The sequence below is a fragment of the Anopheles coluzzii genome, chromosome 2 (genome assembly GCF_943734685.1).
Source record: "Anopheles coluzzii chromosome 2, AcolN3, whole genome shotgun sequence".
NCBI classification, from domain to species: Eukaryota; Metazoa; Arthropoda; class Insecta; order Diptera; family Culicidae; genus Anopheles; species Anopheles coluzzii.
Window position 1 is genome coordinate 13226269 of NC_064670.1, and position 27921 is coordinate 13254189.

The window sequence follows — 27921 nt, forward strand, 5'->3', positions numbered from 1 at the left end:
TTATCCCATTACATTCTTCACGTTAGGAGGTGGAAGGAAGGCTTCCCTAATAACAGTATCATCGTCTTTATCGCTTCACTGCAAGCGCAATCGCTGCGCTGTTTTGCATAGACGCTGCGTGCTGGGTGGATACGGTGCGGGACGGAGAAATTATTTCCCAAGATGGACGACCCCGTCCGAGCCGAACCGTTTGCGTTGCGCTCCAGGGAACAGTGAGCAGGACGGCAGCCCGGAGGACCTCCGGACGTTGATTTCATTTTTGTCATCGACCACGACGCCAGCATCGAGATAAGGTGGTGGCAGACCGGCCAGACAATGGCAGGTCGTCGGAAAACTTTCCCCCGGGAATGCGCAACGGTCCCGTCCCGCGGCTACGGGGTGCGCGAGGAGCGAAAGGTGGTAGTAAAAAATTGATATCTTACTCACGGTGAGCGCTTTCTTGCAGCAAAGTTCCAGCTGAGCAATGGCATTCGAAAACGCTTCTTGTTGCAGAAAACCGTTGCAGCTCCCGCATCTGAGGCCGGCCATCGGCGATGAACCCCGTGTGCCCCGAATGGATTAAATTCCAACGATGTTCTTTGTTCGCGAGAATGGGGAAAAGGAAAAAGAAACAACCGACCGCGGACGGTTGGTCAGTGCTAGTACGCCAACAAAAAAAAGTTCTAGCACTAGTGACTTACATCCTTTTATGTAATCATTTTCCAAGGCGCCCGGTGCATAACGCGCGCGGAGCAGCTACGGTTACGGTTTAATAGGGCAAACGAGAGTGTTCCGAGAACAGAGATTCGAATCGATATTTCCTTTTCACAAATGTTCTCCGCTTCTCTCTTTCACGTGCAGCCCGCACTTGCACATTGACCGAGGTACACAAAAAGTGAGAACGAAGCATATCTTCCCGCGCAGGTCTTGCGAAGAACTTTGCATCCTAGCGCTTGTAATGCGATTGGGAAAACTTTGCTGCAACAAAAGCTCTCCCTCACTAGCTCAACCGATTACGGGACCGATAGGTGCCTACGAGTTAAAAAGAAAGGTGCAGGTGATCGTACCGGTTCCCAAGCACCACGTTTGATACAATGTAGCGGAATGCAGCTTCGTGTGCAGGTGTGCAGTGTTTCGTAACAGCTTATGAGTTAAAAATATGCCGATTCGAAGCTTTATCGATGGAACTGACTGATGGGATCGAATGTTAACGCTAGATTGAACAATCCGGTGGGCAGTTTTAAAGTGAACGGCATTGGCATTGCGTGCTCTTTCCAACAGGATTATTGGACGAATATTTTAGTGCGATATGAAGGTATTATGAATTGTGCACGTTCTGCAAAGTCTCTGAAGTTTCAACGTGTTTAATTCTTTGCCAAAGCAGAGGATTTTGCTAGGGATGTTAAGGTAACTATACAAGCAAACGAGAAAGGAACTTGTTTTAAAATTCTTAAAATAAGATATTGTAACGGAAATAACTCTTCGATCGTACAAACTTTACGTATCTCACGTGCCTGTGCTTTCAAGGCATAAATGAATGCGAGTTACATCGACATGAGAGCATGAAATTGCACTTCCTTGGCGATGCATTTGGCATCCAAGAACCAAGTGGCCAGACACTGGTCAAACTCTACAACACTGTACGGTGCAGCAACCATTTCCAGCTTGCCTAGCACCCGTCACCCCGTTGCTCCTACTCCCCTAATTTTCGTCTTGCTGGATGGGCCACATTCAGCGCAACAACTTCCGGTGAATGCTGAACATGCAAATTCGTTACATGGCTACTAGTGCTGCTGTGGCTCAAATACTTGGAGCCCATCCAGAGAAGCATACCATCTACTCGGTACCATCCAATGGGAGCGACTTTTTCGGGAAAAAGCGAAGGTAGTGTCCAGTTTTCGACAGTTATTATGACACGATAAATTATTCCACCCTTCCCAAAACTTCCATGTGCGCTTGTGTGCGGGTGGTGGCTCTCCATTTCTGAACACATCCTTGAGAGCCCGTTTCACTCACGTTCGCTGTTTCGCTCCTGCAAGCGCAATCCTTGATGCAAGCGATTCAATTACGTCATGCAAGGGAATGGACACTTTTGACCTGCTGCCTTGGTACACTGCAGCGCTGGAGCCGAATAGTTTTCGTTGGCTGACTACAACTACGGTCCGTACTTGTCCGTGTCGGACGGTGAGTGGTCCTATCGCATCTCTTGCCCACTGCTAGAGGTTGCCTAATGACGGCGTGTAGGAAGATGCTCAAGCGGGAACATATTTCACATGCCGGTACCAATTTTTGGGCATATTCGGGTTTAATTAGTTGCCTCCGTTGGGCGGTGGTCATTCGTTTCCGTTGCGCTCCATCTCCGGATGCTGGGATAAAGTGCATATTTGAGGAGGAAACGATGCAACAAGCGGTGGGGTGTTGTGTGAACTATGACTGTATGAGCATCGAAAGGTGACCTTAGAGTGTTTGGTTGAACTAGAGCTCGTAACAATTGCCTTAGGATGTTCTGTAACAAACATTTAAATTCTTGAAACGGGACCATTTCCTTCGTTGTAGCTTCCTTCTGAGAACGTTTTTGTTATCATTGGATCACATTTGCGCTGTGCGTTACATACGTTACATTTCAACCTCGGGCCTAGAAGACTGGAGCAGTAAACGAACATTTTCTATGAACTGTCGGTAAAACCAAAGTTATTTACAAAAACCAGTACAAGGAAAAGGTTGCTTTACATCATCCAGCCAATCGAATAGATGAAAGGAACCTTTGCTGCCCTTTCCGCCAAATTCCTGTACCTGTGTTCTGTCGCAAAAAGGGCACGGTACCACCCAGCGCCCACTGTCCATTACCGAAAGTGGAATTGATCAAGCGGGCAGCAGAATCGGCAACAGGTAGCGTCTTCTCTAGGGCCGGAAATTAGACGACATATCAATTTTTCCGAATGTACCCTCCGCTTCCCTCCGGTGGAGTAGCGAGCGGTGCCACGAAAAATATGCTGTACCGTGGAGGTTTTCTTTCACCGGGAGCGCTCCCATTTCCCGGCAGGCTACAGGCAAGGACGGCAATCGCCCGGCGACAGGTACCATGACATCTGATCAAAGGGTACTCATCGAACCGGTAAGAAACTAGCACTGATTCGTTAAATGCATTTGGCGAAAGAAAACATACCGCCGGTGGTACTTTCATCGTTTGTGCACTGTTCTTCCGTATCGCAACATCGGCTTTGCGGCTAGGGGAACGGGTTTCTGCTGATATCAGCCCCTGGATCTGTGTCTAGCATTTCATCAGCATGATGGCACCGCGAGGACGTTGGTTTTGTAGCGAAGATACGCTACTTTACTTTCGTGCTGTTACATCTGTCAAGCGTTAGCAGTAAGTAAATATAATGGCACCGGGTTTTTGTATAGAACGAACTGACTGGCTGGTTCGGGGTATGTAGCGGCAGCACTGTGCACTGGAACCGACGTCTCAAAGGAAGCAAAAGCAAACGCTCTATTTTCTTGCAAGCTGCTGTTGCTAGTGCTGCTGTCCACGGCTTGCGGGAGTTTCGCTATTTCTCAATATCAAAGCCATTTATAATAAAAGCCAAACGCTCGTGCTATAAATCCCGTACTCTGACGTCAAATCGACTGTTGTGCTGAATGTTTTGTGTGTCATTCGCGTTCTTCTCCGTGTGTGTGCGTGTGTTTTTGCTATCTTCTGACCGCGCCTTATGCCTCAATTTGCATATTGATGTAAACTACCGACAACAATCTACATTTCGGAGTGATTAAATTGTTCCACCGCTCAGCAGATCAGCAGGTCCCGGTTCGGCTGTGTTTCTCCACCGGGATGGAAACATAATAAATTGTCCACCAGCTGGGTGTCACCGTAGGGAGAACTGGTTTTTGTTGTGTTCTGGTGCCCGAAAGCTTCACATCCGCAACGGCAAATCTAGGAGAATTAGCAAGCGGTTGTTGGGCTATTTGCTGTCTTTTTCTTTTCTTTTCGTTTTGTTTTGGTCACCTTTTTGCTGCTTGTTGACGTTAGACTGATTTCGGATGCGCCAAAACCAGTTTCATCGCCGTGATATGTAGATGGACATCCCAGATTAGCGCAGCAGATTGTTGTTGATGCTGGGCCAGAGGCTTCGGCCCGCGGTTGACACTATTTAATCATCTGCATACGCTTACTTTCTCTTTCTTTTACGACCATCCGGTGGGGGTATGAGCGGAGCGTTTGTTTATTTTTATCGCAGCCCCTTGATCTTGCGTGCGTGAGACCGCCAGAGTGGTGGAACGGGTCCCATAGCGACACCTTGCTTGCTCAGGTGGTGATTGCGGCGGGATAGAAAAGGATCGTAGCATCTAGAAATTAATTCACACTGCCGAATTGCCAACAGTTTCCGGCACAAAGCAATCGAGAAAGTATTGGCACGAGAGCTAACTAGTCGAGATAGTGCCAAAACGCACCAGAGCGCTATTTGGGTCAAGTGTGCCCCCAACCAAAGCAAGTGAGTTCGCAAACCAGTTCGGGATGCTTTCAACGCCGTTTCGGGATGCTCTCTGAGAAAGCTTTGGCTGTCTGTGCGCGGTTTCAGCTAACGGTTCTTGCTGTGCAGCTCCTATTGAACGGCTAATGACACAGCACTGACCGGGAGAAAAGTCAAACGCTTGGGTTAGGGTTTAGCGACTGTTCAGCGCATCCGCCAGTCGCGTTTTAGGACTGAACCGAAAATGAGGCAACTACAGCTGCTCCTGCTCGGAGCCTTCCTGCTGCTGCTGGCGGTCGCCGTACTGACCGTGGACGGGGAGCCGATCAAATCGAGCAGCCACGGGCACCACCAGCATCACCACCATACACATCACAAGAAGAAGCACGGTAGCCATCATCACCACAACATGGTGTACGGGTTTGGCGATCCGTTCGAGTCGAACGGTCGGTGGCTGCAGGACGAGAGCGACCAGTGCAACTGCAACGTGATCGCGCAGAAGATGAAGAAGCTGCGCGAGAAGGTCCTGCTGGTGGTCAGCTCGTTCGACAAGCTGCTAAAGGTGCAGGTCGATCTGCGCAACATCAAGAACCTGCTGAAAAACATCGACCTGAGCCTGACCGCGCTCGGTGGGTTCGTGTCGAACAGCGAGAGCCAGATCGCGTACCTCGAGGAACAGACGCATGCGGTTTCGATGCTGCTAAGGTAATGGATGAAGCGTGTTTGTCACCGTTTGCGGCGTGCCCCACTTTTCGGCTCATGTGTATTTGCTTTCCACCCTTTCATTTATTGCAGCCGCGCCAAGGCAGGTGCGGTACAGCTGCTGACGAGGGAAAATCTCATCGAAGCGCTTGGGCCGGTCAAATCGTCCACGGAGGCACCGCCGCTGCAGGAGCTGGACGAGATCGTGTACAGCTCGTGCCAGGATCGGCGCATCATCAAGACGGGCGTGTACCGGGTGTACACGAACGTGACCAACAGCATGTACGTGCTGTGCAGCCTGGACTTTGGGCAGAACGCGTGGACGGTGATACAGAACCGGTTCGACGGGTCGGAGACGTTCTTCCGGCCGTGGAACCACTACAAGCGCGGGTTCGGGTACTTCGGGCACGGCGAGTACTGGCTCGGGCTGGACAACATCTACGCGATGATGGCGGGCCGCGAGCACGAGCTGCTGATACTGCTGGAGGACTTTGACGGGAAGTTCGCGTACGCCAAGTACAAGTACTTCCGCATCGACGGCGAGAAGGACGACTACCGGCTGGCCAAGCTGCACGGGTACATTGGCAATGCGGGCAACTCGCTGCAGGACGCCGAGGGCATGAAGTTCTCGACGTACGATCGGGACAACGACAAGTCGCCGGAGAACTGTGCGCAGGCGAACCACGGTGGCTGGTGGTACAAGGCGTGCGGTGATACGTGAGTGTTATGCTACTGGTGTGGGGTGGGCGGCTGTCACAACTGACATGGTACATGATTAACACACCGGTGTTGGTGTCTTTCAATGATTGCATGTTTACAGAAATTTGAACGGAGCCTATCGGAAGGAGTACTCGCACGATCTGTCAGGCATTTTCTGGAAGGAGTTCCGCGGGCTCAACTACAGTCTGAAGCGGTCCCGCATTATGATGCGCAACAAAAAGGAGCATCACCACAAGCAGCACTACCACCATCATGCGCACCATGGCTACCACAGGATAGATGAGGAGGGCTATGAGGAGGAGGATGAGGAGGAGGAAGATGATGAAGAGGATGAGGAGAAGTTCTATGCGGCGGGCTTTGAGGCCGAACTCTAGCGACAGAGCGCTGGTGAGCGGTGGTGGTCGTGTCGGAACATGGAACAGATATTTATTTAGATTGTACTTGTGCGCCTTGGATAGAGAGGCAATAATAAAATTATATTGTTTGACTATGTTATCTATGCATGTAAGTCGATGACACTTTTGGATAGCATAAGTGATATCCATGTATCAACGGTATAAATAGCAAAATAAGCGTCTGCTTCAGCATTTTTAAATTGTATTTCAAGATTGTTTTTTATTGCGTCATGTCTTAATGACATACTCCCTTGCAATAGAGCCTAGATCCAGTAGGAAACTTAAGCTTATCCCTTTAATATGATGTTTTTATTTCCTCCCATACCAACTCCAAGTGATTGCATTTAGTGAATTGTAACGCAATACATATATTAATTTGTGTAATTTATTTTCTGTCATAATAAATAATCTTCTCCCCCATACTTGCTAAAGCCCATCTCTCTGATGGGAATCTCCGGCACAATTCGTCAATGCTGTGGCCGCATCGACTGGTCGCATTAAGGGGCCATTGCGATAGGTCCAGAAACCGAACTGCGAAACGAACTGGACCCATCGGGAAGGGAGAAACCGTGCGCTTCCAGTGAATAATTCAAATTATTTTTATTTATTACTGCGCCCAAACCTGCTGGACCTGCTGGAGGGCAATGATTTATGCTTGAGCCCGATGCCCCGGGGCAGCACGTGTAGTCGTTGGTTGTTTGTGGTGGTTGTCGTTGTTTTCGGTTGTTTTGCCCCCTGAAGAAGATGTGTTGCCTGTGGGAAGGAATGAAGCGTAAACGAAATTAAAATAAAATGCATTTCTGCATTAATGACCATTAATCCATAATGGGCTTGGCGGGTGGTGCTGTCGCGCGGTGGTTTGTAGCGTTGTATCAATTTATTGGCAACTGTCATTTAATGATTGAGACGCTTTGTGATGTGAGTGATAATTTTCGAGTTATGTGTTTGTTGTAACAACATTATTTGTTATGTTTATTTTTCCTATTTTGTTCTGCTTTAATATCTCTTTTGTTTATGTAGATTTGCATCCTTCTGAAAATAGGAAAGTCATTTTAAACTTGTCTATATAGCTTTTGGTTGAAGCTATAACTAGTATCGTTGTGCTTTTTTTTACAGTTGCAAAATAACTCATTAAAACATTAAAAGCATTCAAAGCAAACCGCAAAGGAAAAAGTTTCAGAGAAAGAGACGGAATTCCCCAGAACTAGAAGATAGATATAAAGCTCGGCAATAATTCAAAAGCTGCACGCTGCTGTTAAGGAACCCCAGCAAGTAATTCCATGCTCTATTTTCCTTGCAACGTCACTGGCAGCATTTGGCCCGAGCTCAGATTTTAATGAAATGCCACTCCCAAAATTAGGCAAACGATTCTCGCACCAGCATAAAATGGGGAAGCAAAGAAATAGTGCCACCTAATGAAACAACCCACCGCTTCTGTGACTTTTCACCGAGGAGAGCGGTGGAGGGGAACTGCCCGTTGCCCGGTGCTTTCGAAGGATATGCACAGCTTTCGGGAGCATTTTACTTTGATGTTCGTGGGCTCTGTGGTACGAATTTTCCTTTTCACTATACAATATCCCCCCCAATATCAGGTCGGGTCAGTGGGTGCAGTTTTGCGTTGCTTTTCAATGGTTTCGCGGTGTGCGGCAGGAACGGCAAGAGCGTGAGTAGCATGAAATGTGGAGTGAAAAAAAAAGCGAGACCATGCACAACGCGAATATGCACACTGCACTGACGTCAGTGTACGGGCAGTGGCGTTTTCGGAGGTGCCTGCAGGTACATAGCTGTGTCCTCGTGTGCTCTTAACACTGGTGCTGCATTCCTTCATTCCACTGCCGGTAGCGCTTGATCCTTGCAGTGGCACATTTTTGTCTCTGCGCGCGTTCGCGTGTGTCTGTGTGTGTGTTGGTCGTGATGCACTTCTTATCACAGCGCTAGCTTCGCTCAACATAATCATCATTATCGTTCGCATCATCAGCTGCTTCGTCACCGATGGTCCCGCGGGGAGTTCGCTCGTTTGCACAGGTTTGCAACACAACGTAGAGGGGGTTTTGGTTTTTTTTTTGGAGTCATTCTATATGCACCAAACTACCTCCATCCTGCTCTGGATGGGGTGGAGAGGGTGGGCTTTTTTTAGACTCATTTGGTTTTGTTTTGTGTCTTGCTCGGTGTGGCAAAAGTTTCAACAACATTTTTGGAGGAACGGTCCCGCTGCCGGCGAAGGGGGATCGAATGCAGAACGACAAGAGCACGTATCGTGCGTCACTCCTTTCGGTCACTCCTTCAACACCAACACAGACAGACTCACCGAGGCACACATACACACATTATATGGGTGAAAATTAAATTGGCTTTTAAACTTTTTCCATTTAGCAAATTATGTTAATCCAGCACACTAGCGAACAAACATTCAGGCACACCGAAGAACGTAACCGGTGCTACCGGGGCCTTTCATTGCCCGGCGGGCTAGAACACATTTATTTAAATGTTGTACACTTTCCTTCCTTTCCCGTCCTGCCCCTGGTCACTTGTACCACATATTTTTGGTTTTGATTTTACCGTCGCCTGAAAGTTCGTGTTTGAGTGAATAGTTTTCGGTTTGTTTGATGCGTTTTTTGTGTGTTTTTGTTATTTATTTGCATTCCATTTTTCCTCGGTTCCAGCTTCACGTCGTACATGCGCATTTAATTTTAATCTTATTTTTGCCCATTAAATGTGCGCTTCCGTGCATTTGCAGTATATCACAATCATTAAAAAGTGCAGCAAGGCATGTTGTTTTTCTTTAATCGCTATTGGGTATCCGAACGAACACGCTTTGCAACGCTGCTTTCAGGAGCTGGTGGCGGATCTTTTGACTCATGTCGTCTATAATTGCATAGTGTGGAAGCGTTCGTTGTTGAAATGATAGAGCTCTTTCTTGATAGTTTGCTGCGAACAGTAAGGTGACATGGTGTGTACTTAGCCCAGTGCATGGTTTTTGCGCAATGGTTGAGATGCAACGTAGTTCATCTTTTTTAATGACGAATATGCCTTTGATCATCGTCAAGTTAGTTTTAAGTTTGTTCATAAATGTAAATACAGTCTTTGATTTGGAAAAAAAATCATGTAATGATACTTTGTACGAAATACGTCTGAAGCTAAAAGCTAACACGATGATGAAAAGAGAACCTGTTTAGTGAATCAGAACAAAAATCAATCCTTCAGCAAAAACCTCTGTAGATCTTAGCTAGTAAAGATCGTTTAAAAGTGGCGAGCCACTGGCTGATTGAATATTATGTGCATTTTCCTGTCGTAAGCTGTTACACCTCTGTAAAACCATTCAATCCACGCCAGCTTCATTATTCATATTCAATCATTTTTGCTTCGCAACCAGCCACCAACCTACACCATTACGCACCCCTGTCCCGCACGCCCATCAAGTAAGATGCTATAAATTGTCCCACCCACCCAGCCCTGCGTCACGAGCTAACGCCACGTACCGGATAAAAGGCCGCAACAGCACAAGCGGTTTAAATCTTTCCCTTCCTCCAAGCAATATTTATCGTCTCGGCCGAAGGATAATGTAATGTAACCCAACTCATCACCTTCCTGCAGCCGTCCGTCGTCCGCAACACGTCCCTTGCAACAATGGCGCCCTGGTTGCGAGGCTGCAGGCAATCGCTTGAGGTTAATTTGCTTAACATGCTGCTTAAGACGATGAAGCGGACGAGATGCAAAAGTTTGCGGCAAAGTTTTCAACTCCAGCATGTCCCGTCGCTGCCCGACGTTGGCCCCACGTGCTGCGTCGTGCTGGACCATCGATCAAGCCGCATTGTGCCCGGTTGCCACCGCCCCGAAAACAAGGTCAAACTGGGCCGGGCCAGCTCCCCGGCTGGGTTGGATTGAATCACGGCTGGGAGTAAATTACCGGCCTGGGGAGGATTATAAATTTTAATCTTTCTTTCTACTCACCCCATTTCGGTGGTGGGGCTGGCTGATGGGGGCCCAAAGTTACGCGAACGACACTTGCCTGGTGCACGTTTTTCAGTGGGACGAACATGATTTTGCTTCGAGGAGGGGTCGATTCGATCGATGGCCGATGAGAAATCGAGTAATTGTCTTTTGATGTTGGTAACAATTAGGCGAAGCAATCGAGTTACGATGTACAGTGGGGAAGCGTCATTAGGACCGAAATCCTTTTACGTAAAAGGTACTCCATCTAGATGTAGTGTAAAGTGAAATTGCCGTGCGATTTGCATGCATTTAGGCGTTCTGCAATGCCGAATACTTACGTGATACTTTCAACAAATTCGCGCCTTGTTTTAATCGCATTAATGCAATCATATTCACAATAGTCGCAGTAAATACTAGGGCATTGGTTATTTCTTTCACAATTTGAGTTTGTTCGTGGAACGCAAGTAAATATCCACCATTACTGTTTTCAAGATCAATTATGATTTGTTGTTGTTTTTCTTTATTTTTACTTTCCATACGTTTATTAATCCTAGTCGAGTTAGGGACATCACTGAAGCATAAAAAATGTTACAAGGATGCATTTTTCACTTCATCCTGTCCGCTTTGCTTGGCTGCTGCTGGGTTCATTTCATTATCGTTCCTTTGCTCAACTCTGTCACGTTGAACCCTGTTCACATCTGCCCTGGCCTACCACGGGTGCCATCGTGTACGCACCGTAGTATGTGCGTTTGCGCTGATTTTGCGGATTAGAATAAAAATCGATTCGTAAATGGACGTTTAAGGCAAACACAAGTGACATAAAAACAAACGCCTATCAAACTATTTCTTCATCCTTGCTACGCAACAAACACAATACGTTCACGATTTGTTGGGTGAGTGTGAGGGGCGTTTTTCATAGGTTTGCTTCTGTTTGTATTAGTGTTCATATATTACTCTCTGTTTGTTTTGGTTTTATTTTCCGCGTGTTATTCTGCCCCTGCTGAGCAGATAAATTGTTCCAGTGTGCTAGAACGTGGCGGCCCATTCGCTTGGAGTCACCTTGCTCTGCTGTTTTACTGTTTCCATTTGTGACTTATTGCCTTTAAATTTCCCTCAGTTTTGGCTGTTTTTGCTTTCTGCCTGGGTGTCTCTGGAGTGAGTAGTGAGTGAGTAGCTAGGGTCGCACATCTAGAGTCACATTTATACAGTATTTACAGATGAAAAATCTGGCTTGTACGTGTTTAGTTGTGTAAGGTGTGTTTCTTTTGCATTGACTATGCTATTTACTATTCGAATCATTGATGTCACCGTTTGTCTCGTTCATCTTAACTATGTAAAGTACTTCAATGGTTTGTATACGACTTGCTGTAGCAGAAGTTTTGACAGCTTCCCCCTTCCTGCAATGATTTTTTTTTGTACCAAAAAAAAAAAGTATGTTGTATGTGTTTTTCTCTTAAGTTTACATCCTTGCTGTTGTACAGTAAGTTTTCCGTGACTTTCTCCTTTTGTAACAGCTACCAACGCGGCGTTTCTAATCACGTTATCCGCGTGCTACCACATACTTCGCGTAGTCCCATGCCCCTGCACAACCACATTCATCTACACGGCCGTACGTTTCCTCAGACTGGCGCTATTGTAGGCTTTTGGGTGCATAATTTTACCCGTGCGCCCGCATGTCCCGGCAGTGGCCCGGCTCGTAAATCTTCGTTACGGGAACTTTCCAAGTATCCTGCTCTAATCCCTCCCCTGGCACTCGGTAAGTCGGTTAGGGAACGAAAACTTTGCACTAACCTACTCTCTCCATCCCCTCTCTTTCTCTTACACCTTTTCCCCTAAATCCGAAAGCATTAAACATAGGAAACGAACAGCATAAAGGGGAAGCAACAAAAAAAAAAAGCGTTTGCCCGAGCTGTAGATTGCATCGACTTTGCCTCAGCTCTTCCGGCTTGCTACCCCATTGCAAGCTTCGTAACATGATTACACTCAATTACGCAGATTACATTCGACTACTAATTGGGTGCGCTAGTACCGCTAGTTTTATGTTGCAATGATGTTCTCCGGTGCGCTTCTCGAAGATGGTTTCACACCCAACAAGAAAAGTGTGTTAGTCGCATCGTTGTTGTTGGCATCGTGGGTTCTGTTTTTTTTTGCTGCTGTTTCGTGCCTGCAGGAGAATCTCAATCACCCACTACGAGCAGCCACCCACCCCTAAGTGTCGAACGTTTTGTGCGACCCCACCGCCGAAACGCCTTAGACATGATGTTCAATTCGGGGTTTTTAGTGCTCATTTCCCGGCCTGGTGGCTACGCTGCCAATTCCGCTCCAGGAAGCCGGGCCGAAAGAAAATCAACTTCCCATTTCCCGCGGGGTTTATGCTGCCGCCACCCGATGGATCGGCCATCTGTACGTGTGTGTGTATTTGTGTGTGTGTGTGTGTGTGTGTGTGTGTGTGTGTGTGTGTGTGTGTGTGTGTGTGTGTGTGTGTGTGTGTGTGCGTGTCTGGTGGATCGTTCTAGCCGCCCCAAGAGCTTGTTCAATTTTGGTTGGTTTTTAACATTCCGCAACTTCGTTTCGGTTTTATTTTCACAGCTTCACCTTCCGCGGATGTAGAGCATCGGCTGCGCGTACATTAAATATTAATTTGGCTGCTCCGTGACACCCTTCTGCCTGTCTGCGTCCCCAGACTTGCGAGAAGTTTGCGCCACGGTGCGCCTAAAGAAAGGGCAGCTTGGGCGAGAAAAACAAGGAAAAAAGACATAGAAGTAACGTAATTGTACCAAAGTTGTTTTTCTTGCTCTGTCTTGCTCTTCTCTCCCTTAAAGGCGTCACGAAGCAGACTTTCGAGACGTGTTCGGGGGAAAAACATCCCATTGCACGCCCGTAGCGCGAACCCGGGTGTGTGGCGACAGAATGCGTTGCATGTGTTCGGTTGCTTGTTCGGCTAGTATAATAAAGAAAAAATAAACTGTAAAATAAACGAAATAAAAATAAACTTTCGACAGCCCTTTTCGGTCCCTCGCCGGCGTACGCTGGGCATCGATAGCCGGGGCCACCACCCGGTCCATCGCAAATACCCCTTCCAGGGGTGCCATGGTTTATGTACGCCCGTTTTACACTTTTTACGGTGGCAGTAAATGTATGCTTACGTACTTCGTTATTTTATTAACATTTCATTTTTTATCCTCCGTCCTTCGGTTCATTTTCGTGCGGGAGCGTGCGTTGTAGTCGGTTTTTCGTGGTTGTTGTTTTTCAATTGTTTTCTCTTGTGTTTGCAAACAAACACAAATACATACATACACTCAGACAGCTCAGTTCTGGCATTGGGCGGGTTTGTTTGTTAGTCTTGCGCGGCTGTTTAGATGCATCATGTGAGTCTGGTTTTAGCTTCCTTTGAAGCTTTTTCCATTTCCAGACACATTTTATGCGATGCGTACCAGCAGGCAGTAAGCATCTATTTTCGCACACCTTCCAGCAAGTGTCGCGTGGTGGTTTTCTGACTTTGGGAAGTGTAAGCGAACCATCACTCTTGGCTGTACTGTTTTTTGACAGCCATGGAGCGACGGGACTCGCAACAAATGGTCTAATGTTTCAACCTCCGGCGACGTCAGGGTATGTAAATTATGACGCTGATGGTATGAGTTTTAGGCTGCTTTAAAAATTCAGCTCCGTCTTCCGTTGCGCTAACTGCACACGGTGCAAACGTCCATTTATGGCACTGCCAGCCAGCCAGATTGGAACTGGCGGCGGGGTGTTACTTACTGGGGTAATGGGCTCGTTAACGTGCGCTCGTGAAACTGACGACCGTTGCCTGATGAGGTGTCAAACAGGCTCATTTTGTGAGCTTCGAATGGGTTTCAGGGAACGCACAATCAGGCTTCTGCCACTTGCTGTTCCGGGGTTGTTCAGAAGTAGCTTTACAAAAACGGTGCTTTATTAACTCATTTGCAAAAGAGCACTCAAAAATAGGGCTGAATATTGGGGATCGTGTAATTAATGGTGTGCATTTGACAAGCACAGGTAGGGTAGGTAGTTTCCAGTTTTAGTGCCAATGTTGACTTAATTTAAATTAAAATGAACAACAATTGTACCGTAAAAAAAACACCCCGAATGATGGTAAAATGTTGGAGAAAAATAAATAATGCCTTTGCTGTAATGCTGCTAAACTGCTAATACCAAATGTAGCAGTGAACGGGCTGTACAGTTTGAATCAAAACGCCTAAAAGTATGCAATTCTTAAAGCAAAAGGCATTTAATCGCAGTTTTGACAGAAGCTTCTACGACCATTTGCAGGGGCTTAAAGATATTTTATGAAAAGAATGTTGAAATAACTAGCTCCTAGCAAGTAATATAAAACGACAACCAAAGCTAGAGCTACTTAATCGAGCAAAAACACTCAGCGAAGCTGTACCGATGCTGTGCCGGGAAGGAAAAAGCTGCTGTGCTGGTCGCTCGGAACGCGTTGTAAGACGTAATATTATTCTTTCAGTGCTGCTATGTACACGTACATTCCGTAACCAGTCCGATACCTGCGTGGAATTTAAAGTGTGTGTGTGCAGTATGTTACTAAGTGATCGATCTCTGCGTACCTGGGCGAGGGCCAGAGACACACATTTAGGTACCAAAAACGTTACGGTAGAGTGTCTGAACAGATGAAAAGGGGTAGAAGGAAAAGGTTGTATGTACAAGGCCGCTATGGACCACACCGCCCTAGGTGTGATGCACTTCATTTATCCGTCTGCCGTATGCCAACGGGCAGTAGTTGGCTGTAAGAGTTACAGTTGCAATGCTCTAGAGTGTGCTCCCTGTACTGTCCTTTCTATCGGCTGTCCTATGAGACACCGTACGAGCAGCAGAGCATCGTTGGCATTCGTATAAATTCGTTTTCGATCTAAATTACCATTATTTAGCTACGGGCAAATCAGCGATTTGCCACTCTGATCTAACGCCATTATTTACACTGTGCGGGGCAAATAGCATTTCCCACTTTTGTTTTGTTTTTCTTTCTTTCTCCCCTCTGCCTTTCACAAACGAAACAGTACAGCATCAATGCGAGAGCAGTGAAGGTTGAGATCTTCTGGTAGATAAAACAAAACATGCTACGAGAGGGTATACACACAAACACATCGGGTTCCCCATCCTTACTCCCCTTTCCTAAACCTGCCGCCATAAGTAATCCTGTCGCCGTTAATCGTGATAAGTGTCGGCAGCGTCCAAAAACTAACATCTTCGCCGGGTGAGCGCGAGCAGGGAACACATACCGAGCAGCAGCCGCATCGACCGGAGGCAGGTTGCACTATCGCTCATGGCCGTCACCGACGAACGCCAGCCCAGGTCCAGTCCGATGGATTCACGCGACAGCGGCAGCTCCGTCGGTTCGTCCAGCTCTTTCGGGCAGGGCAGAATCGTGTCCTTCCGCAGCTTCATCAGCGTGACGGGCTGCAGCTGGCCCTTGTCCGGGCCGGCACTGTCCGGGCCGGTACGGCTCGGGCCGTACTTTTTCTGCTGCAGAACTACGCCCGGCTTTCGGTGGCCGGTGTCGTCGTAGTACTCCTCGTCGAACACGACGGTATCGTGCGGCTGGCTGCGGCCGTACTCTTTCGGCTGACCGTGTGCCAGCGCCGGCGGGCCGTAGATGCCCTTGATGTCGTACAAACATTCCACCTGCTGGAGCGCCTGCCGAAGGTCCTCGTTTTTGGTGTTGTTGCGCAGATCGAACAGCCACAGCAGCCGGCAGTCGCACAGGAGCCGATTATCTGCCGGAGAAAACGAGAGTGAAGAAAACAGAGTGTAAGAGAGGCGACGGGAGGAGCGTGCTGTGTAACAAAGAGAAGATGCATGAACGGCCAGACCGGCTAGAACCTGCTGTGAGTAATGTGGAAAATTTAAAGCACAATCTTATGCTCCGTACGCGTATGCTGTGGCATCTTAAATTGTTCGAGGTGCCAGCATCGACACTAGCGGGCAACAACCAACACCATAGCGCGCAGGGTGCCGTCACGTTACTGCGCCACCCGATTGCATTCTTGACAGTTTTCGCACGCTACAACGAAATTCGATCATAAACTCTGACCTACCAAATGCACAGCAAACGTGGGGCGAGGGTTGAGGCAATACTGTCTGTTAACTTTTTGGCACGTTGCCAGGCCACAAACAGCATTCGAAGTTTGCCCTCCGATGGATGGTTGCGCTTTTCTTTTTAGCGAACTTGCTAGCTGCCCCGTGAAGGCGAGGCAAAGGTGCAAAAGTCAATCGTTTAAAGCGAACGCCAGGACGTGGCCAATAAGATGGCCACAGCGCGGGCCAGTGTAATGTAAAAACGATGTTCCGATGAACCCTCAAACAGGCTAAGCACAGCCGTCCATCATGAGGTTGAGGTTGAAATTTGGAAGAATTTATTGCAACCAGTACACGAAGTGCGGCGAACCGTTGGCGGCCGGAAAAATCCATCAACAAGGCCCGCCTTGATTTGATGCCAGCGTTTTTGTTTTGGGTCGATGTACTATACGATTTTGTTTTATTTTGCAGCATTATCGATGAAGAAGTTTTTGTGCCAGCAAAAAGGTTCGCACCGTTGGCAAAGTTTGGGTTAAGCTCGTGTCAAAGACGTTGGCGTTTTGCGGAAGCATCGGCAACTGTTTGAACCGTTGGCGCGTTTCGCGCTATCGCAGGAGTAAGTTTTTCCGCGTATCAACGGCAGGTGATGGGTTGGTCGGTTGGCAATTGAGCGGTGATTGATTTCAGCTGTCAGGCGTGCACCGTGCTTGGCGTACGTTTATTAAATCAATATTGCCAAAGCGGGACCGACACGACAGTGGGCTCGCAAAGTTCAATGGAAAGCGGGAGGGAATGGACACCAGCCTCAGCATTATACGGACAAAGTTTAAGCTGAAATGCTGGGGGAAAGTAATCAACCACTGTAGCGTCACTATTTCATAATCGAAGGTATGGTTGATTTTCGGAAGTCAATTGAGAACGGGCGAGTGAGTTTCCAGAACCTGCCAGTGGTGAGCAAAGTCACCGGCTCACCGTGAAACGATCAAGTTTTACTCATTTTCCTATCGAAAGGATATTTGTGCGTTTTCGGCTGTCGCCGGTCTCGTCGTCATCTCTCGTGGGGCAATATCCTTCGGAGGACTTCTGACATTCGTCAGAAAGCCAAGGTGGGCGCACAAGCTAAATTACTCCGGGTGTGGGTGACGTACCATTTGACGCTGGGTTGATGATTCACCCCGGATGGCGGGAGAAGTTGCTAAAGTTTAGTTAGCTTTTACGGCTAATGAAAATTTAAATGAACTCCAAAACTGTGTTCTGACCAGCCGGGTACAGGTAGGCAGTGGTGAAAAGTGGCACAGGGAAATGCTTGCAAATCTCCCACACTCCAATGGTTTAATGAAAACGATGATTGATGGTGGTAAGCTACCCAGAGGGCGGCAACGAACCAGACCGGCGACACACGGTACAGCGAGCGGTGCTCCGTTTGCTAATGTGCGACCACGATGCGCCCGTCGGTGGTCACTTACCGGGCGGCTAAAAGAACCAACAAAATCACTTGTTTTTTTTTTTTAATTTCACTTCCAGGAACCAACAATTTTCCTGTACACGAGTGACAGTTTTCCACCATCAACTCGCCGAAGTTGGTAATTGTGATTGATGGTTAGAGTGATTTTTTTTGTTTTTGTTTGTTTACTCGCTCACTTTCGGGTGATTTTGTTTCGGGGTTGAGGTTGAAACTTTTCCAAAATGCCCAAAACACGAACCCCAAAAACCCATCTCACCGCAATGACACAATGGGTCTGGTTCATGTGTACGGAGAAAAAGGGAGACATTTTGAGGCAAATTTAACAGCACACGGTAGCTCTCGGGGAAATTAACGCACCTACTGAACCACCAAAAACAAGAAGCAAATTCATGCATAAACATATACCAGATGATGAGCGGTTCGTTACCTGTTTTTTAGTGTTTGGCAAAAAAAAAAAAAAAAATAAAAAAACCATCATTCCAGCACAAAATGTTATTTTTGTTAATTAAAAAACAATCGCAATGTGTTCTTTCGGTGGTCCACCCATCTTCGTCCCATCTGTTTCTCCCCATTCGCCTTGATTATTCTTTAACGTACGCTGCTGATGTCAACCACTTACCGCTTACCATTGCAAATGGCACTGATGATGGGTAAATTTAAATTAAATTCAAAATTATGCATTAAACTGTGCCCACGCATGGGACGCATGTCGTGACCGAAAAAAGAGCAAGCTTAAGAGCAAACCGGTTCCAGCCTACCGATATGGTGCGCGCGTGTGTTTGTCTATATTGGAAAGTTCATTTCTTTTGAAGAATTTCCAACGTTCCAAAAAGCAGTCGACAGGTTGCCGACCTACCGGACAGGGAACCAAATGGGAATTGAACGCGTTGACAGGTGAACAAAAGCAAAAACAGAAATACTTTGATCTTGCGCCACTCGTAACGACACCACCGGCAAGGATCGGCTTGGAAGTGGCCAGTCCGAGCGATACTGATGGAAGAGTTATAAAATACAGGTTGTGTTTTTTTGTTGCAATTGTTTCTCATTAGTTTTCTCATTACTTCTTCACAGCCCATTGCTATTAGCATATGCAATCGACGGTTTCAAATTGGGCAGGTTGAATATTATTAAATATCTCCGGAACACCCGATCAAAGGGATTATGAAAGAGCTATGGGCGAGCAATAATGCGCACACTTGGGACGGCATTAATAAACTGTGATGAAGAGAAGGAGAATGAGTGTATGGGAGAAAGAGAGATAGGGTCGGCGGGACTTATTAAGTGGGACTCCGTAAGAGCAAAGCTCAAGTGCCACATGGATGGGCTCATGTAATTGCCCGAGGGTTTTTCGATTTATAATTAAACTTGAGCAGGGCTTATTTGAATTCTCATACAGCAGGTATGTAATGAAACAGTTCAGGTGAATTGAAGCTTTCATGTTGGGCTGGAATCAGCTCAAGCAGCAATCGAAGTTGGATACGCCTATTTGTATGAGTAGGCTATATTGAAATATTCTTGTCGTAAAGCACTTGATTGAAGGAATACTTTTTCAATACAATAATACCTTCAAGGCACTGCGCTTTTGGGGAAAAGATTGCATAGAAGAAGGCGTTACTGACGTACATCCTTTTTATTTTCTACTCGATTTTTTTTTCGCTCCTAAAGTATTTTGGCTAGACAACAGGTTAACTAACAACTGTTTTATGTTGGCATAATTTTAGATGATAGATGTAAAACATGATATCAAGGTCAACGTTTTGTTTTCATTCTCCAACTTCCTCAAAAGCATTCTCATCCCCTTGGGCAGCACACAATAAAACATAGAATAATATGACGCAAATCAGTTTCATTAAGCTTTCTCCTGGGATGCATCGGTACAACCCTTTCCCGAAGGCCCGGTGACACAGGATTCTGGCATGCGGGGCAACCGTTTAAAGGTACTCTATCTACTTTATTTTATTTCCCTTCTTCCAGCGCTCAGCACGGAAGAACGGTACGAAAGCTATCCTAGCTGGGACATGCCAGAAACGGGCAGATGTGACCCCAAAGTGGTCGTAAAACAAAAAAGATAGGATCCCTTTTTTTAAGGTCACACTAACAAAACCCAAACAAGGCACGGAGCGACATACGCTCGGGCCCCATCTTGGGCTCGACCGCCTTTGTGGCACTAATTGGGTTGAGATTTGTGCACGTGTGCTCCAAAGCCCGGGGACGTATTGTGCTGCAGGCTGGCCCGTCTGACTCTGCCATGCTTGTGTGGTTTTCGCCCTCGTGCGCTCGAGCTGGCACGAATGATAGCGATTGTCTGAGATATAAAACTTTACCCGCTTCGAGCGTACCTTTGAGATGAAGAATGGCCGTACTGTTGACTAGGTTGTCCATTAGTGGCAGGAAGTTGTTGTACGTAATCGTTTCCAGCTGATTGGCGTTGAGGTTGAGATTAAGGACGGCCGGTACGCCGGTAAAGATGCCACGCTCGAGCCGCTTCAGCCGGTTGTTCTCCAGGTTGAGCTTCCGCAGATTGTTCAAGCCGTCGAATGCACGGGCGGATAGTTTCTGTGCAGGCGCAGAGAGACGGAATAAAGGTAAGAAATAAGCCCAATTAAAGTGAAAAGATTTTGAAATATACTCCTGTATTCGGTACAAACGACCCACCCGTACCACTCTTCACTTACCTCGATCTGGTTGTGATCCAGATCCAGCTCCTGCAGGCTCCACAGCTCCGCGAAGATGGTGTCCCCGATGAAGGTTAGACTGTTGGCGGTCAGCTTCAGCAGTCGCAGGTTGCCGAGACCCTTGAAGATTTCGCGCGTCAGCACCGAGATCTGGTTCGATTCGAGCTTCAGCTCGTCCAGGCTGGTCAGATAGGCGAACACGTCGTCGTGCAGCATCGAGAGGTTGTTAAAGTCAAGGTTGAGCTTGCGGAGCGCCGGCAGATGTACGAGCGCCTCCTTGTCCAGCTCGAGAATCTCGTTGCGCTCCAGATTGATCTCCTCCAGGAACGGGTGGTTAGCGAACGCGAACGGATGCACGATGCGGATCTGGTTCTTGTGCAGTGTGACATTGCGCAGCTCGGTCAGATTGCCGAACGCGTAGTTCAGCAGGTCCGGTATCACGCCGTACTCGATTGTGAGCTGCTTCAGGTACTTGAGCGTGTGCAGCACGTCCGACGGTATGTACGCCAGGTTGCCTATCTTCTGTACCGTGATCTTGAGCTGCTCCAGCGTCGACTGCGTCTGGAAGGCCAGCCAGTTGGCGTCCTTGCGGGGCAGATCCTTGCTGAAGATCCAACAGTTTGCCTTCTGCGCCTTCACGTGCGGATCGTCGGGTGAGCAGTGGCAGACGAGCTTCATCTCCCGATCGCCCGAGCAGAGATTCATCAGCGGCGACGGTACGATCATCTGCGGTAGGATGGGCTGTGCTTTGCCCTTTTTGGCATCCTTCTCCCGGTACCGGCTCTCGATCGGGCTGGTAACGATGCACAGCACCAGCAGTGCCAGCGTCAGGTGTTGATATGTCGCCGATACCATCGTGCCGGTGATGCTGGCTCGTTGCGCCAGAAAAAGTTTATGTCTAGAAAACGAAATCACCACAAATCGAAAGGTTAACGCGTGTGCCATATGTCAAACTTTTAGCCCTCCGGGGCGCAGCGATCGCCACATGATAAGGCTAATTAAAATTAATTACCATCCCATACGGAGCTCGGTATAGCGAGTCGTTGCTTGGGGGGAACGAAATTGCCACTCCGAAATTTATTGAAATGATGAACAAACAAGCGATGTTGTAGTGTGTATTGAGCGAATTGCAAACACACGATGCGTTGATGGCATTGTGAAGTAACGCTCTCGGTAAGGTTGATGAGTGGTTGGGATTTGGCAGTGGTAAAGGAGCACATTTAATGAACGTGTTTATCGCAGTTCTACCATCGAGCTGCGTTTTGTGCAATGTTTTGGAGTAGTTTGTGGAGTGTAGCTTGTTAAAATTGCCGAGCTGCTAAGCGCTGGTGCATGTTGAAATGAGTGCAATTGGTTTCTGGGAAGAATGAGGGCGTTGCAAGTCTCATTAGAATGATTATATTGTTGTTTTGAGAACGATTCACAGTTTAACACCTACACCGTTTTAATATTATTGCTCAGAATGTTCAACGTTTATCGTTAAGGGACTGCAAAGCCCACTCGAAACTGCTCTCATACTTATACAGACGCTGAAGTTATTGGTTTGTAATACAGATTCGGGTAGTTTATTCGGACCGTAGTAGCGGGATCGCAAAGGTCACCAAACGAAATCCGAGGTGCAGCAATAGCCAGCATTGATAAATTGACTATAATGTTGTTTTTTCTGTAATTACAGCATTTTTTCTCATATAAACACCTACACATATGCAAGCCACAAAACTAATTATCTAGAAGCGTCCAATTATCCTACTTGTGAACCTTTTAGTCGATTGTTTGTGCATCGGGAGCAGTTCTTCTTCTGCAAACAGCTTTTAAACTATGGCATCAACATTCCAGTGGCAGTATTCAGGTCAACAGTATCTCGTAGTCCATAACGCCAACATCTAACAGCAATGAAAATAAAGTGCTACGACAATGCTTGGCTTGCAGTTCACATTCCGACGAAATCAGAAATTTTGCCGATTGAGCAACAAGCGATAAGAAATCAATGTTGACAAAACATTGACTGTGCCAGAAAGTTTCCTCTTCAGTTTATCAAAAGAAAAACCAAAAAAAAAAAAACGTAAACGTTCACCCCCGGCAAAACTGTACCGGGTTCAAGCGGTGAAGTGTGAAAGGACGAACGGGATGGAACGAACCGCAAAAGGAACAGCTTGCGTATTTGGCACGGAGGAAAACAGTCGTGCCGAAAATGCTCGCACAAAACGGAGAGAAAGCCAATGAACAGCTTTATTATGAAAGTAATTTCCGGCACGAGACCGAACGGCGCCAGCGAACGTACTGCGCGTGGCGTGCAGCACTATTCCGCAGGAAATGGAAAAGGCTTCAGCGTTTGAGGGCGGGAAGAACTGCGTGGAACGCTGGAACTGGAACGGTCTTACTGGGAAGAATGTTAAAAGCGATAGAACAAGTATGGTAAGCATTCGAAGGATTCTTCCACTGTTTCCTTCCTTGAAGCATTGCTTTAATGGGAACGTTAGTATGATCAATTTTTTTTTTTTTTTTTTATAAAACAAAGAACAGTTTATTCACACTTATAACAAAAAATTCTTATTCGCTAGCTTAAATCTATAATAATTCTTGTTTAACATATTATGTTTTTCAATTGATTTTTGCCTATGCTATTGGTGAAATTCTCTTTGTAAATAAATATTAAATAATTGATAAATAATGACATAATTTTAGCTCTTTTTTCTTTTTTTATATTATTCATATCTGGTTTAATAAGTTCATGAAAATTTGGTTTTATATGCAACTCGTCCTTCACTATTTGTGTAAACAATATCCATATGTTTTTAATATTTTTACAATCTTTAAACTTATGCTCGAGATCTTCGATATTTCCACATTTCTCACAGTTCGGGTTTGTTTTCATTCCGAATTTAAATTTAATTTCTTCTGTCATAATTTTTTCATTTACCAAAAGATAATAGTAGCTTCGTTGTTTTGAATTCATTTTGTTATTATTAATATTACGCCATATCTTGTTCCAATGCAGTGATGGTGTTTTAGATTGAATATGTGGTAGAGGAAGCGAATCCGTAACTTTTTTGTAAATTTCTTTTGCTGAAGGATTATTTTTATATCTATCATTTAAATAGGCTAGTTCAGTTCTTATTGGCACTAAACAAGGATAGAATGATGGAAGATCTTTAATGTTAGGTGGATTTTCTATTTGATTCAAGAAGCTTTTTGTAAATGGCATGTGTTGTTTTTCAATTAGGTGTCGGTTGATCAATAATGTTTTAAGTTTGAGTTCTGGTATTAGCAAGTTAAGACCTCCCTTGGCTTTGTTTAGAGCAAGTTGTTGCATTTTTACTCTTGGCCCTCCATTTGACCATATGAATATTCCCAGATAGAATGTAAGCCTCCCAAGATGGTATTTGCTTATTGTCATAACTGATCCAATGTACCACAATTTCGATGTTAGGAAAGTATTGGCTAGTATAACCCGTTGCTGAATGTTGAGCTCCCTCATTCTGTGCTGTCTTACTAATTGAGCAAACTTATGTGTTGTCGCTTCCCAATTCAATTTCATCGTCAAACGAAATGAGTTTGTGAATAGAATCCCTAAGATTTTGATTTTTTCTCTGTTTTCAATCCATTCTGTGTTGATTCTATTTTGATTATTGACTACTCCTATGTCCATTGCCAGGGATTTGTTTGTGTTAAGCTTTGCTCCTGACTCAGTTTCGTATTCCTCGAATGCTTTTTTTATGTTGAATATTTTATTAAGATCCGTTGTGATAATAGAAATGTCATCTGCATAACAGTTGACTAGATCATTCTGACTGTTGCATATGTTTTCTAATTTGCATAGAAGCGGGTGTATATACAAGGTAAATAAATGCATTGCCATGGGGTCTCCTTGCCTTACCGATCTTTTTATATGAAGTTTTTCTTGGAGGGATCCATTTATGTACAATCTTGAAGTAGATACTGAGTAAATTTTTTTGATGAGCGTTATAAAGTTTTCTTTAAATCCAATTGCCGTCAAGGTTTTATACAAATATGTATGGTCGACTCGATCAAATGCCTTTTCCATGTCAAAAGAGATGAGTTTTCCTGCTATTTTCTTTTCCTTGAGGTTCATAATTCTATCTTTAATCGAAAGAAGTGCCTGAAAGATATTGTTTTTTCCGTTGCCACATTTCTGAGAAGATGTTAGGATATTGTGTGTGTCAAGGATATTTTTCATTCTGAATTTCAAAATTCGACTAAAAATCTTATAATCTGCGTTGAGCAGTGTTATAGGCCTCCAATTTTCGATTTCGAAGGTATTATTATCTTTTGGTATTAAAACAATTATTCCTTCAACAAATTCGGGTGGAATATCATTATCAAGAGCTTCATTGATTATAAGATTAAGTTCCTTATGAATAATATCAAAAAATGTTTCATAGAACTCATATGGTAAACCATCTAATCCTGGACTACGATTTTTAGTTGCTGTTCGAATGGTATGAAATATTTCTACAGTTTCAATTTCTTTTGTTAGATCATTATTGAGCTCACATGCCTCAGGTATTTTTCTGGGAATAATTGGAGTTGAATTTAAACAATTATCGTTGCCTGAAAAGAGTAGCTTGAATTTTTCCTGAATGGCGTCGAGTATCTCTTTTTCGTTTTCTAATGTTCGATTATTTAAACGGAGTTTTTTAATGAAATTACGATTTTTCCTTCGTTTAAATAGATGAAAAGTAGACATTGGTTCTTCTGCAATGTAGTTATTGTTTTCTTTGATAAAGTTTTGTGTCAGTTTCCTTTGTAGTGTAAGCATTTCAGCTTTTAAACGATTTATAGTTATTTTTTCATCAGGATTATTTACAAGCTTCGAATATGATTCATTTAATCTAGATTGTAACCTATCATGCGTTTGATTATATTCTTTGTAATGCATTTTAGTTTTCCATAGGAAAAAACTTTTGATTTTTGGTTTTGCATATTTTATCCACCATGTTAACCAGTTTCCATAGTGTTTTTTTTGCCTGGTCCATCTTATCCAGTTTTCTTTGAATTCGTTTTGAATTTCTTGTGTTGTAATATATTTCCTATATGACCATAGCTTTTGCCTTGTTATTATTTGTTGATTATTATTTGGCAGTGCTAATCGTATGACATAAGCACGGTGATCGCTAAACGAAACGCTGTGAATGTCAACCGAGCGGAGATTTTCTTTTAGATTACGTGATATATAGATCCTATCTATACGTGAAGCAGAGTTTGAAGTAATGTAAGTAAATTCTGGATCGTTTTTTAACAAATTCCAAGTATCTACTAAATTCAAATTATCAATTGCATTACGTAATGCTGGGCTATAGTTCGAGGTTCCAAGTGCATCTTTTTTATCAATAATGCAGTTGAAATCTCCTACAATAATTATATTTTCAACGGGATGTCTTAAGTGATATGCTAACGACTGTTGAAAGAAACGTTCTCTTTGTATTCTGTTTTGGCTACCAGATGGTGCGTAGATATTAATTAGTTTTGTTCTGCCAAAGCATAGGGATATAATTCTCCCGTCTAAACTTTTTTCTACATGGGTAAATGAAATGTCTTGCTTCAAAGCTATTGCAGTCCCTCTTTGTCGTTCATCTATGTTTGTTATTAATTCATAGCCTTGAATTATTTCCAATGACGAATCATTGACCTCTTGCATGCATATTATATCTAAATCTAGCTTTTTTACTGTGGCTATAAGAGCGTCTGTTTTGGTTGTGTTAGATATATTGCAGATATTGATACTTCCTATACGATAGGATTTTTTGAATTCTGTTATGTTTGAATGTGTAGTGGTGTTGGCCATTTCGAAATTATCTTTTACTTTGCGATGTGTCGAATCGTTTTTTTTTCAGCTGTGTTAGTAATTATAATTTATCGAGATTGTCTCCTACCTTTTGTAATTTTGTCTTCAGCCGATTTCGTATACCTCGTTCGCCATCGTTTCGATTCTACCGTTATAAAGTCAGTCAGTTTTTTTTCAGCTTGTCTTTTCACCGAAGGCGATCGTGACCTGTACCCCTTATTGGTTTCCAAATTAACCGCTGTCTCTGTGACGGTGCTGTTATCGTTCGTCATTGCATCAGTTTGTTTTATTGGTATAAATTTCAGTCCCGATGTCCCCGGTTGAGGTTGTGGTGGTTGTTCCACTGGGATTGTATTCGTCGTAGTTGTTGTATTTAGTGTATTTTGTTTCTGTTGGATCCCACTCGTCGTTACGTCTGCGTACGATTTTAGCCTATCCATTAGGTTTGTTTTTTGGCTGTTGAGCTTTCTGTTGCTCAAACAGGTCATTCCGTGGTGTACGGGATGATCGCATTTGCGACATGTGTGCTGCTGTCCTCTATGGGTAGCGAGAGTTGTTTCACCGTTGATATGGATATAAGATGGTATTTGTTTCTTGATTACCATCCTAACGTAGCGATATCCGTTCGGAATACCGGCACATGCGAAGGCGTCGCTCCACACACCTTCGGTAACGCAGATAACGTCTCCGTATCTCTGCATGTGGTTTTTTATGTGTGTGTTTGTAACTTGCGCTGAAGCGTCGTGAATCTTCACGATCGTTGACCCATCGTCCATAGTAATTGGTATGGGATATTCCACACCTTTACACTGAATAGTGTGTTTGCCATCGTTCTTTTCTACGATGTCCAAGGCAATACTTTGCTCCTTGATGTCTACGTGACATGAAACGGACGACGTCCGGAGGTGAATTCTGTTCACCTGTATCATCGAAATTCCAAGTTTCCCGGTTATGAAGTCAATCACTTCATTAGTTGTTGGCTTGTTTGGGACATGAGAAAAGTCCAACTTGATGCTGGATTGTCCCGTTGCCGACATGGTGCCGGTCTGCCACACGCTAGTATTTTTAACGCACACTTGTCTTTAGTTTTTTTTGTTTTGCTGAGCACTCTGCATCTACGTCTGTACTGCTCGAGCTCTAGAACCGAACTTGCATTGCTTTAATGGGAACGTTAGTATGATCAATGAGTATGCAGTTTGACAGAGTGATAAACAAATTAGTAATGTAATCATTTCGAATTTCAAGTGGTCTGAAACAGGTAAGTAACTAATCTTTCGTCGTGCGTAAAATAAACTTCAAATTTTCTAGAGAAAAATTATCTCCCATCATCCCTTGAAAGAATCAATTTCTCGGAATGAACAGAGTAAGATGACCAACCCCGTCCAACGCCAAAGCAAAAACAGCCAAAGTGACGGCACTGGAAAGATTGGTAATAATTGTATTACAATGGTGGAGATCAAATTGTAATAAAATTTAAATGACGCCTACCCGATCCTACCGCCCGGCGAGAAATTTGATCGTTCGCTGAAATATTGGCGCTCGTTTACACTTTATTCTCTTCCAATTACGTGCAGCAGAACCGAGGAACCGATGCTTCCTTCGGCCACTTCCGCTTCCGTTTGCATGTAAAGCAACCGGATAGAAGTGTGCATGTAACAGAGTCTGGGCAGGGGCAATGGCGAACAAAATGGCGAAAATGGACCCTAGGAAAAGGAACACCAAT

General features: G+C 45.1%; 2 protein-coding genes across 2 annotated transcripts in view; one reads left to right on the forward strand and one right to left on the reverse strand.

The window, feature by feature from the left end:
• The first annotated feature begins 4523 nt into the window (after nucleotides 1–4523).
• Nucleotides 4524–6631, forward strand: LOC120951786 (angiopoietin-related protein 1-like). The gene is made up of 3 exons (XM_040370708.2): nucleotides 4524–5153; nucleotides 5244–5867; nucleotides 5971–6631. The coding sequence occupies exons 1-3, from the start codon at nucleotides 4693–4695 to the stop codon at nucleotides 6242–6244; spliced, it is 1359 nt and encodes a 452-aa protein (XP_040226642.2). The 5' UTR covers nucleotides 4524–4692; the 3' UTR covers nucleotides 6245–6631.
• Nucleotides 6632–10676: 4045 nt separating this feature from the next.
• The window catches only part of LOC120949792 (connectin-like), an 86906-nt gene continuing 69661 nt past the window's right edge, over nucleotides 10677–27921 (reverse strand). The window contains exons 4-6 of the mRNA XM_040367305.2: nucleotides 20393–21290; nucleotides 20057–20273; nucleotides 10677–15951 (exon numbers count right to left, since the gene is read on the reverse strand). Of these exons, the coding sequence (XP_040223239.2) occupies nucleotides 15416–15951; nucleotides 20057–20273; nucleotides 20393–21247 (1608 nt within the window). The 5' untranslated portion in view covers nucleotides 21248–21290 and the 3' untranslated portion in view covers nucleotides 10677–15415. The remainder of the gene's footprint in view (nucleotides 15952–20056; nucleotides 20274–20392; nucleotides 21291–27921) is intronic.